General features: G+C 43.5%; 1 protein-coding gene across 1 annotated transcript in view; it reads left to right on the plus strand.

Annotated features, from left to right (window-relative positions):
• The window catches only part of kdm2bb (lysine (K)-specific demethylase 2Bb), a 159,552-nt gene that overhangs the window by 7,207 nt on the left and 139,818 nt on the right, over positions 1-12,527 (plus strand). The window contains exons 6-7 of the mRNA XM_084324298.1: positions 7,445-7,619; positions 9,830-9,936. Coding sequence (XP_084180424.1) covers positions 7,445-7,619; positions 9,830-9,936 — 282 coding nt within the window. The remainder of the gene's footprint in view (positions 1-7,444; positions 7,620-9,829; positions 9,937-12,527) is intronic.

Below are 12,527 nucleotides of genomic sequence, written 5' to 3' on the forward strand. Positions count from 1 at the left end.
CGTTTATTGAGTGTGTATGGGTTCGGTGCCTCTTCCCCGGAGGCCCTAAAACCAGTTTTTTACATGGCTCAAGGTGCAATATATTCTTTTCAATCTGTACAGCTCGCGTGGGAAGTCTCTCTGGGGATCCCCGTCTCTTTCCTATGGGAGGGTGGTGGGATGTAAAAATGTGAACATTTTTTACCCCGGCTGTGTAGACTGGGATACATACTGTTGATGCTTCCTTCTTTCTATTCCAGAAGTGTTGGAGTTAGGGAGTGTCACACCCCTCTTGTCGTTCCCCTGGGCGCCTTGGGGATTCAATGACAGGTCTAAATAGCCTGTTCATTGATGGGGGTGTGTCCCGACGCACGTATAGTGCTAGCTCGCTGTAAACAGGCGATTGACTGGCACGCCTTAGTTGCTTGTGGTTGAAACAGCGTTTTTATAAAGCAACTGAGATGGGGGTTTTTCCTCTTCCGGCGACCACATCCCATGACCTGGGTGGGTTGTCGACGGATTCTCGTTCATGTCTGGGGGATGATGACGGGATGGATCTGAACATATGTAGTGGGGTCTCACGCCCTTGGGGTGGGCCACCAGGCGCGGTTCGTCCCGACGTCTGGGTGGCGCCTTCTTTTCATGTTAAGATCAACACGCATATCTGCCCTTCTCCTGGAGTAGGCATGTCGGCGTGGTTAGGGCACGGGACTGGTTCTGGTCACGCTGGTCCAGATCAGTTGAACCCGTTGTCCGCCGGGGATGCAGATCTGCTGTTCTGGTACCCTGAGGGACTTGGGCTTTTTTCAGGGGGAAAAATGCCAGGTCGGTCTGGGTGTCACAGGGTTAAGCGCTATGGAGACCCTGGTTGGGTATGTTTTTACTCAGCACTGTCGTCATGGCTTACAGCCATGCCATTCTGTACGCGCTCGATCTCGTCGGATCTCGGCCGCTACACAGGTTGGTCCTGGTTAGTACTTGGTTGGGAGACCGCCGGGGAATACCAGGTACGGTGTGCTTAGGGGCTGGTTCTCCATTATTTTTCGCTCCTCTCTCACGCATGGCGAAGAGGGGCCTGTGGGGGTGGTTTTTTGACCTCCTCTGGTGACCCTGTGCTTCCCGTACCGCCAGGCCCGGTCCGAAGTGATGTTTGCGACCCGTAGGCCTGGGTTAACCCTTTTTGGAAACTGAAACACTTGTACTGCGGTATAGCCGGTGTATACCCGCAGGTGTGTTTTGGAGTTTTTTCTTGAGGGGTTATAGGAACAACCACCGCATTGGGTAACACCGAGGTGGTTGATTCCCTGGTGTGTTGGAGCAGTGTCAACTCCCGGGTTCACCGTTTGAGGGTGCCCCTGCACGTTCATGACGTCTGCCAATCGTGTCAGCCTTCTCTGCCTCGACCCCTCTGGGTGGGGGTTGTTAAATGGAGGCTTGGTCATGCAACACCGCCAGCTTACGCTCCTTCCGCCGGGGCGGCTGTGTTCAGCTGTCCCCTCTGGCGCCTGTCTCGTCCGCAGTCTCCAGGCTAGGGTTAACAGCCTGTTGCCTGGTTTTTCCCCGGTGCGCTGCCTGCTTCCGTTGGTTAACCTTTTTTGTGTGCTTACGGCCATGCTGACTGCCTATTCTGCAGGGTCAGTGTGCCAGGCGGTGTACTATTGGGGGGACGGGGCCCGCTCGGCTTACGGCCATACCGACCTGAACACGCCCGGTCTCGTCCGATCTCGGAAGCTGGGCAGGTTCTGGCCTGGTTGGTTCCGCCTGGGAATGCCAGGTGCAGTAACTGAGGGGCCTTTGTCCGAATACGCTGGCGATGTGGGGGGCGGGGCACTACGTGCCCACCTGGTGGGGTCTTGATGCTGGCATCATGGACTTCTCCGGGCCCCCATTCCAGGGAGTCCAGTCCTTTTGGTGGGTCTGGGTCTTCCTTCGTGCTCCGCTGCTACGGCCTTGCCACGGGGTTGGGTTTGCCCTTGACCCCGTGATTCTGGGGGCAGTAACGAGGTTGTTCCTCCGTTCGTTCCCGGGTGGCATGCGGGTTGTGCGTGTGTGTAGTCGTGGGGTCAAGCCACGGTCTGCTCACCCTGTGCGTTGAGTTGCTTGAGTGCCTCTTCGCACGGTCGGGTCCGTCGCCCTCCCGTGACGTCCCTAATAGGGGGGCTACCCTCCATTAGGGGGGGTCGGGGGGGCTCGGCCCTCCCTGTTCTGATGGTTTTGGGGGGCTGTCAGCGGGGTGTATTTGTCAGCCAAGTGGCTCCGCTTGGCCTCCCTTGTGCAGTAGCGATGCCAAGCTAAGCCACTAACGATACAGAACGTTAGGTTATGACTATAACCAAGTTCTGTTAGTTAGGGGCGATGCTTGGCATCGGACGCCGCTGCAGCCCTTGTCCTCACCTTGTGGTGAAAGCTTGGGAAGGAGGAGAGCAGGTGACCACACACCTGCTTATGAAGGTAAGCTGATGAGGGGTGTGGTCAGACTAATACTGGTATTAGAGGTACATTTGTGGTTTATTCAGTACGCGTGCACGTACGCGAGATAGTGCAGTAGCGATGCCAAGCATCGCCCCTAACTAACAGAACTTGGTTATAGTCATAACCTAACGTTCTTAGCCAGTTTCAGATGTGATGTGCCTCATTGCTGAGAAAGACCGTTCACAATTTGAATCACAAATTGCGGTGCTGACAGCAATGAAGGGAACGTTTTTCGTCATTTGTATCTCATCATGCTTTGAAAACAATGTACATACAGTAGCTCTAAAAAGTTTCCACGATTTGATGAACTCTGACTCTCATCATGTCCTCTAAGAGCAAGCCCTTGTATGCCAAGATAAAGCAACATACAGCCTCAGGTGATCCGTAGTTATGCTCAGGGGCAGCCCGATGCAGCTTCTAAATTACTTTGTTTATATGTTGCCTTGGAAAAATACCATATATCCATTTTGCTTTTTGAAATTTGATTCAAAATAGCGCGCTGGTGTTCGCTACAAAGCAATTGTCGAAACGTCGACAATTCGAAAATTCGAAACGCAGATGTTTACAAAAAATAAAGTATGCCTTTCTGCGGCATGCGGGATCAGGATGATCATGTGATTGGCTACATTATTTAACCTGAGCCTACGCGTGATTGGTTACTGCCTGTACTTGGAATGTTAAACGTCGCCACCTAGCCTATTGACACCTCACGGAGATAAAACTGGGAACGAGGTTACTTGGCTGTTGACACCTTGGCCAGCCAGTGGGCTGTAGCACAACACACAGCCTATATGCTGCGCTGCAGCCTGCGCTGCTGCACACATATATTATAATATATACATTTCAAAATTCCTTGCATAACATTTTGGATAGGCCTAGCCTACCCTAGCCTTCATTACCCACCGCCTATGCCTTTGACCTAGTAAATAGTTGGACATCATGGCTGATTGAGGCTGTTATGTGTTACAACTTACAAGGGCTGAGGTCTTGGCAGTTAGGGCTAAGAGGTATACCGAATATGAAGGTCATCATGGATGCAAGTTAATGAAAAAATGGTTGGTGTTAACAAAGTTAAATAAAACAGAGCATTTAAAATGCCTTGTATTATAAGATAATGACAAAACATGTCTTCTGTTCTAATAGACAATGTCGTGATCGATTATTGATACAGGAAGATGGAAAATTCACTCCAGCCTTGATGTATTACATTTTTTAATTTTTTTTTACTTGCATGATTCTCATGTCATGACCTTAGGACTAATGAAACCCATTCAGAACACATGATATAATTTCCCCAAAAATGCTTGAATGATTGATTGATGTCTTTATTTGTTGGCGACCCAAAAATTGCATGTGTGTGTTCCTGTGTGTGCCGCCCATCGCATGTGTGTGTCACTGCATGATTAATAAAGACTTCCTCAAAAAGTCCAGTTTATTATTATGTTTATAGGATATACAATACAAAGAATATTGATCAAAAGGATAAAAACACAATAAAGCCCTAGAGCTTGTTTCCATTGTGGTCCTATCTGTCTGGTCATCAATACAATAAGCCACAATCCAGATATATGTGAGTTTGTGTGATCTTTACGAAGAATGCTTTTTTGGAATTTTCTTAACCCATCATAACTCGAAATACAGGTCTGCTTCACTCCTATCAGTCCTGTATCAATACATTTGGTTTTCGGTGGGGCTACTCTTTTTTTTTGTGAACACATTTATTTTTATTTTTATTTTTGACATGACATACAAACATTTACAGTAGAAATCCACTATAAATCACAGGGCTATTACAGACATAATACTAACAATAATGACAGCCCGGTTTTTAAAATTAAAATAGATGTAGATTAAAGATTAAAGATATACACAGATTCGGTGGGGCTACTCTTGTGTTTATATTTTAATTGAGGATTGGGCCTTTAAGTTTGGTGGAGTTCTGAGTTTATTATTATTATTATTATTATTATTATTATTATTATTATTATTATTATTATTATTATTATTATTATTATTATTATTATTATTATTATTATTATTATTATTATTATTATTATTATTATTATTATTATTATTATTATTATTATTATTATTAACATTTTTGTATATAAATGTGACTATGACTGATGCCTGTCAAGTATCAAGGACAGTGAAGGCACTGAGGGGGAAAACACTCTGTTGTATAGTTCCATCTAGTGGTGAAGAATGGAAACAGCAGGTACATTAGAAGGCCTGTACCAGGAAGACATGTAAATAGTCTGTTTTTATCAGTGATAGATTGCTAGATGCATGTCTGACTCTGTTATACTGACTGCCAAACAGTCATTGAATTCAAATGAATGTAGAATCCTATTAAATCCAAAATTAATGGTGCTATAGATAACATTCAGCCACTAGATGTCACTAGAGCGACAATGCACAATAGTGTGCTGACATAGGATTGCATAGGTATGATAATTATTGTAATCAGATCAAACTAGCTCATACTAGTTGTCTGAAACATATTTTAGGTTCAACTTTTTTTTTTTTTTTTTTTTTTATGTTTTTTTTATTATTGCAAAACAAAAATTATTAAAAGTCAGTACTCAACACAATGCATAATGAAACTAACAGTCAAGGTGGTTAAAATTACATGCAAGTACAGAAACAAGATAAAAAAAAAAGTCTATAATAACATTTTAACCGTATACAGTGTATATCCAGCGAAATTACAATTATATAAATGTTTATATAGAACATACCCCTAATACCTATTTTCTAAAACCCTACACACATATGCTCCAGCTCGAACCCCCCCCTCCCGGACCCCTCCTTGGATAGTACCTCCATTATCCCTTACTCCTAACCAGACACTACCATTATAAGCTAGCTTTTATTCTCTCCACCACTTCTACCCACATTGACATTTTGGATTCGTTGAGACCCAGAATTCTTGCTGTAGATATTTCTTGATATATCACATCTAGATATGTAAGAGACCAAACTTTCCGGCACATTTTTTCCGGTTGAAACCAGCGTGATGCGATCAGTTTTTTAGCAACTGTGATACCCGATAAGACCAATCTCTTTAGCTGTGGATTTACTGCAAACTCAAAAACATCATTTAAAAGCAATACAGAAGGGTGTACTGGTATATTCCAAGATACGAGTTTTGATAATTGATGGGTCACATCTTTCCAGAATGCCTTAACTGGTGGGCAGTCCCAATACATGTGCATAAATGTCCCTTCGTCTCCATTTGTACATTGGGAGTACATTTAGGTTCAACTTTAAGAGAAAGTTGACGAGCAAGCAAGCCGCCATTTCTTTTTGAAAATGGGAGCAGAGAAACAGCGACCTCTCAACTAGCAGCACATTTATCCAATCAGGTGCATTCCATGTGGGGAAATGGGAAGTAGGGAGGTATACATGCACGCAACATGCACATAACATGTAAATAACAACATTAATTTAGGACCCACTAAAAAAATTTTAATGAAAAATTAATGAATCAATCATTTATTTGGGGGAAAAGCAATACTTTTATTCCACACCTTTCTAAAAGCTCTATGGTTGTATTTTTCCCTTTAAATTATTAATCTACATACAATTGTATATAGCACTTTTAATGCTAAACTTTAATATTAGTTATTTTCTGTCATATCTGTTAGTTTGTGTGTTTCTATCAGGGTTGAGACCAATCATTTATTTGAAATTCAAACAATGACAAGTACATCTGAATGTTCTATCATCATAAAGTCTCTCTCTCCATCTCTCACACCCTGTCTATCTGTCTGCCCCAACCTGCTTCTGTTTCTTCTGTTTCTCTCTGTGTCTGTCTCTCTCTCTCCATCTCTCTCACTCTGTCTATCTGTCTGCCCCAACCGCTTCTGTTTCTTCTGTCTCTCTCTCTGTCTGTTTGAGAGATTGCCGCAATTTCTGTTGACATTTTGAATTGATCCTAGCCCTAGATCCTAGTTTCCATCTGCTCGTACAGCAAGATACCTTCACAACCATTCAAGAGCCATGATGCAAAAACCATGCAAGAGCCATGACACAAAAACCATGCAAGAGCCATAATAATAATAATAATAATAATAATAACTTTATTTGTATAGCACCTTTCATACAGGGGATTGCAGTTCAAAGTGTTTTACATCAGTAAGAAATAAGACATACAATCTGTGTAAAACAAGCAGCAAGAGCAAAGCATAAAGTGAGATAAAATAATGCAGATATATTAATCAAATCAGAACCTCATGTTCCAATAGGCTTCTTGAATTTCTGTAATCTGTTACAAAACATGATAAAGGTTATAGTATGCACCCAGTGGATAGTGGGGCGTAAAGATAAAAGTAAAAATAAGTAAAATAATAGCAAGGGTCAAATGAGCAGACATATAAAATCACAGTTTTTCACATTCGGATCTAACATCCCAACAGGCCACCTTGTTTATGGTTTGATTCAGTTTTAGTAGAATGTAAAAGACATGAATGATGAAATGAGCACATAAAGTGCAGACATACTATAAAATCACAGTTTTATAGTATGCAATAAAATAGTTCTGGATTACTGTTACTGTACAGTTCAAAGTTGTCTTTACCTTCTGTTTGGTATCCAGTTTAAAACCTGAGAGTCTTCCCTCTTGTTTGATACCCACTTTGACCCTTCAAAATGCCATGACACAAAAAAACATTTAAGAACCATGACACAAAAAACATGCAAGAGCCATGACACAAAAACCATTCAAGAACCATGACACAAAAACCACTCAAGAACCATGACACAAAAACCATTCAAGAACCATGACACAAAAACCATTCAAGAACCATGACACAAAAACCATGCAAGAGCCATGACAAAAAAAACATTCAAGAGCCACAACACAAAAACCATTCAAGAGCCATGGCACAAAAACCATTCAAGACTACAAGGGGCTGTGGAGTCGGGAGGCCACAAACGATGTTTCTGCCTCCTGATTGCCATGTTGTGTGTTGTTGTTCTCTGCAGGCAGTCGTCGCGCGGTGGATGTGATGGACGTGAGCACTCAGAGGGGATCTGAGATGACCATGGCTCAGTTTGTCCGCTACTACGAGACCCCAGAAGAGGAAAGGGAGAAACTGTTCAACGTCATCAGTCTGGAATTCAGCCACACCAAGCTGGAAAACCTCATCAAGAGGCCGACAGTGGTGAGAGGACAGGACACTGGCTACATGGTGCAGGAGGGGAGGGGTTAATGACAGGACACTGGCTACATGATGCTGGAGGGGAGGGGTTAATGACAGGACACTGGCTACATGATGCTGGAGGGGAGGGGTTAATGACAGGACACTGGCTACATGATGCAGGAGGGGAGGGGTTAATGACAGGACACTGGCTACATGATGCAGGAGGGGAGGGGTTAATGGCAGGAGACTGGCTACATGATGCTGGAGGGGAGGGGTTAATGGCAGGACACTGGCTACATGATGCTGGAGGGGAGGGGTTAATGACAGGACACTGGCTACATGATGCTGGGTGGGAGGGGTTAATGACAGGACACTGGCTACATGATGCTGGAGGGGTGGGGTTAATGACAGGACACTTCCTGTATGGTGTTGAGGGCTGGAGGGTTAATGAAAGACACTTCCTGTATGGTGTTGGGGGGGTTAGTGACAGAACACTTCCTGTATGGTGTTGAGGGCTGGGGGGTTAATGACAAGACACTTCCTGTATGGTGTTGGGGGGGTTAGTGACAGGACACTTCCTGTATGGTGTTAGGGGTGGGCAGGACGCCTGTATATTTCCCCCAACGGAGTTTCACTTCCGCGTTCGGTTTGCGTGATCTGATTGGCCACTGACGTTTCTCTCAGCGCCAATCGCGTTACTCCTAACAAACTGGTTAAGCTTTCGAAGTTGGTTAAGGTTAGGGTTAGTTGATTAAGGTTAGGGTTAAGGTTAGGGTTATGGTTAGTTGGTTAAGGTTAGGGTTAAGGTTAGGGTTAGGGTTAGGGTTAGGGTTAGTTGGTTAAGGTTAGGGTTAGGGTTAGGGTTAGGGTAACAGCCTGTTGGCGCGATTAGGAGTAACGCGATTGGTGCTGAAAAAAAAAATCAGTGGCCAATCAGATCGTGCAAACCAAACACGGAAGTGAAACTCCATTGGGGAAAATATACACACGCGGGCAGGACACTGGCTACATGATGCAGGAGGGGCGGGGTTAATGACAGGACACTGGCTACAGGATGCTGGAGGGGCGGGGTTAATGACAGGACACTTCCTGTATAGTGTTTGGTGGCGGGTTAATGACAAGACATTTTCTGTATGGTGTAGGCCAGGGGGTGGGGGGTTAATGACAGGACACTTCCTGTATGGTGTTGGGGGGTCAGGGGTTAAGGACATGACACTTCCTGTATGGTGTTGGGTGTGGGGGGTGGGGGGTTAATGACAAGACACTTCCTGTATGGTGTTGGGGGGTTAATGACAAGACATTTCCTGTAGGGTTAAGTAAGGTCACAACACTGGTGCCAAAACTAGAGAGCATACATTATTATTTGCCTTAATTAAACCCAACAAATCAGATTGAGAATATTTTCACATTTACATTGACAGCTTGGCCAATAGACCCAGTCATACGTTGGGACAAACGGAAATACAAGCAAAATTCAAATAAAAACCAGGGGCAGCTGGGTAGTGCAGTGGAGAATGCACTCGCCTACCACCGCAGAGACTCTGCGTTCGAATCCAGCTGTCAGCGGTACCTCCGGCTTGGTCAGTCGTCCCTACTAAGTACTAACACAATTGGCAGTGTTAGCGGGTGGGAAGCCGGTGGGGTGTGTCCTGGTCGTTGTAAACTGCGGTTCCTACTGGTTGGTCGGGGCGCCTGTTCAGCAGGGAGGGGATCGGGGGGAAATAGCGTGAACCTCCGCACGCGTTACATTCCCCCAGTGAGAGTCCTCGCTGTCAGGTGAAAAGAAGCGGCTGGCTGACTCCACATGTATCGGAGGAGCCATGTGGTAGTTCTACACCTCCCTAGGACGACAGTGGGACAATGCGCGCAACGACCAGGCATAACGACTAAATTGGGATGGGAGCAAAAATACAGAAAAAGTGAGAATATATATATATTTCTTTAATAATTAAAAATAAATAAATTCAAATAAAAACCATAGCATAGAATATCTATAGCAAGTACTGCATACAATTATAGAGTCAAGTATACAATAAAACAAGTGCTACACGGTTGAGAGATGACAGGAGTTCAGCATGTTTAGATGTCAGTGTTTTGAGTTTTAATGGTGTAGTCTTTCTGTCTGTCAGGTGGATCTGGTTGACTGGGTGGTTTAACAGTGTAGTCTTTCTGTTTGTCAGGTGGATCTGGTTGACTGGGTGGTTTAACAGTGTAGTGTTTCTGTCTGCCAGGTGGATCTGGTTGACTGGGTGGATAACATGTGGCCTCCTACTAGGAAACGCAGCCAGACAGAAGCCACCAACGTCATCTCAGAGATGAAGTACCCCAAAGTACAGAGGTACGTACTACAACTGTGATTGGTTGGTTGATTGATGGATGGATTGCTTGGTTGGTTGGTTGGTTGGTTGGTTGGTTGATTTTTTTTATTGCTTGATTACAATTCCTAATTGACAAGATACAAAATATATGACATGTATATAAGTAATACTGTATTTACGGTACAGTCTCACCAGGAAATTCCATATATATTTTTAAATGGTTAAAAGGATGAACACAATAATGCCCAATATATTATTTTCAGTGAATGTGTACTGTATGTTGAATATGTGTGTATGTGTATGTCCAATATGTGTGTAAGTGTGTGTATAATATTTGTGTAGATGTACAGTACAGTATGTACACTATGTGTGGTGCATGTAGACAATATGTCTGTTTGTGCATGTACAATATGTGTGTAGGTGTATGTACAATATGTGTGTAGGTGTATGTACAATATTTTTGTAGGTGTACGTACAATATTTGTGTCGGTGTACGTACAATATGTGTAGGTGTACGTACAATATGTGTGTAGGTGTGTATGTACAATATGTGTGTAGGTGTACGTACAATATGTGTGTAGGTGTATGTACAATATGTGTGTAGGTGTGTATGTACAATATGCGTGTAGGTGTATGTACAATATGCGTGTCGGTGTATGTACAATATTTGTGTAGGTGTACGTACAATATTTGTGTAGGTGTACGTACAATATTTCTGTAGGTGTACGTACAATATTTGTGTAGGTGTACGTACAATATGTGTGTAGGTGTGTATGTACAATATGTGTGTAGGTGTACGTACAATATGTGTGTAGGTGTATGTACAATATGCGTGTAGGTGTATGTACAATATGCGTGTAGGTGTATGTACAATATGCGTGTAGGTGTATGTACAATATGTGTATACGTACCTTTGGTGTGTGAGTGAGTACATGAGAACATGTCATGAATATAAATGAATATCTCCTCTTGGAGCAGATTTGTGGCTGAAATTGTACTCTGTGTCAACAAGTTGAAATTGAAAAGTTGAAAGGTCAGACTCTATTGTCAGATGAAATATTTGTCACCCACTGCAAGTTATCAGCCTGAGAAGAGAACTGTCATTGCCTCATTGATGTATTTATGAGAACACATGGAATGCGTTTTAAATCAGGTATCATTGGATCTATCTATAGTTATCTAGTTGTGAGATTTACTAACGCATGGACCATGTCATTTATTATTCCTAATAAGAGGTATTAGAGCTATATCTTCACATGACAGCAGTGAATAAGATAAGATCAGAAAGCCTATGTATCTCCTCTCTTCTCATACTGTCTCTCTCTCTCTCTCTCTCTCTCTCTCTCTCTCTCTCTCTCTCTCTCTCTCTCACTCTCTCTCCCTTTCCTGCTCACTTCCTTCCCTCTCTCTCCTCTCTTTCCTGCCTCTTCTCCCCTCCTCTCCTCTGCTCTCCTTTCTCCTCCTCCCCTCTTCTCTTCCTGCTCCTACCCTCCCCTCTCCTCTCCTCTCCTCTCCTCTCCTCTCCTCTCCTCTCCTCTCCTCTCCTCTCCTCTCCTCTCCTCTCCTCTCCTCTCCTCTCCTCTCCTCTCCTCTCCTCACCTCTCCTCTCCTCTGAAAGGTAGGTATGTATTACATTGATCCCTAATGAGAAATTTGGTTGTCAGGCAGTCTTTTGAATACAGTATACAGTAGACATGATGAGACAAGACAGATAGAAGTAAAGCCAAGAAAAAGCATCTAAACAAATATCCTGTTTTAATTTGGTTAATTAATTAATTGATTTATTGTGTCATGCACCCACATGGGCTTGCAAGGCACCACATATACAGCTGCAATACAGAAACAGTGTGTTGCACAAAATACAATTTTAAAGTAAAAAAAATCTATAAAAAAAAACACATCAACAAACCAATCAATCTATGATGATCTGGCAGAGACATCATCAGAGGGTTCTACTGTAATGACTGTAAGATAATCTGTTTCTGATCAGATGGCTCTACTGTAATGCCTGTAAGAGAAGCTGTTTCTGATCAGATGGTTCTACTGTAATGACTGTAAGAGAAGCTGTTTTCTGATCAGATGGTTCTATTGTAATGACTGTAAGAGAAGCTGTTTCTGATCAGATGGTTCTACTGTAATGACTGTAAGAGAAGCGGGTGCTCCAACACAGTGTGCTGCCAGTTGTAAGTTAACAGTGTTTCTAGCCTTTAATAATTTAATCCACTCGTCACCTGCTGCTCCGTGACTGGCCTCCGCGTTGTGTCATTTCACTTGGATATCTCATTAGCTGTCTCACACTGTATCAACCCCTGTTAGTACATCCGTAGTCAGAAGAAACGACACTGCAACGTGATCTACTTCCTGATGTTTATTTTCATAAACATAGCTTCGTACGAGATGTAACCCATTCTGTAATGTCCTTGAACAGTCAAGAAAAACTAAATTCATTATTCTCCACCGCCTCTTCTCTCATTAGTCCAATGGTTCTGAGGCCTCGTCGTAGCCAAGAACCATTAGCCGAAGTTAGCGATGATGTGGCACTTCCCCTCCCCCATCCAGCGAGGGTGAGGAGGGATTTCAAAGTCTCTGATCAGCGCGTCTGCTAGATTCC

This window comes from Notolepis coatsorum, assembly GCF_963971535.1.
Source record: "Notolepis coatsorum genome assembly, chromosome: 11".
Classification (NCBI taxonomy): Eukaryota; Metazoa; Chordata; class Actinopteri; order Aulopiformes; family Paralepididae; genus Notolepis; species Notolepis coatsorum.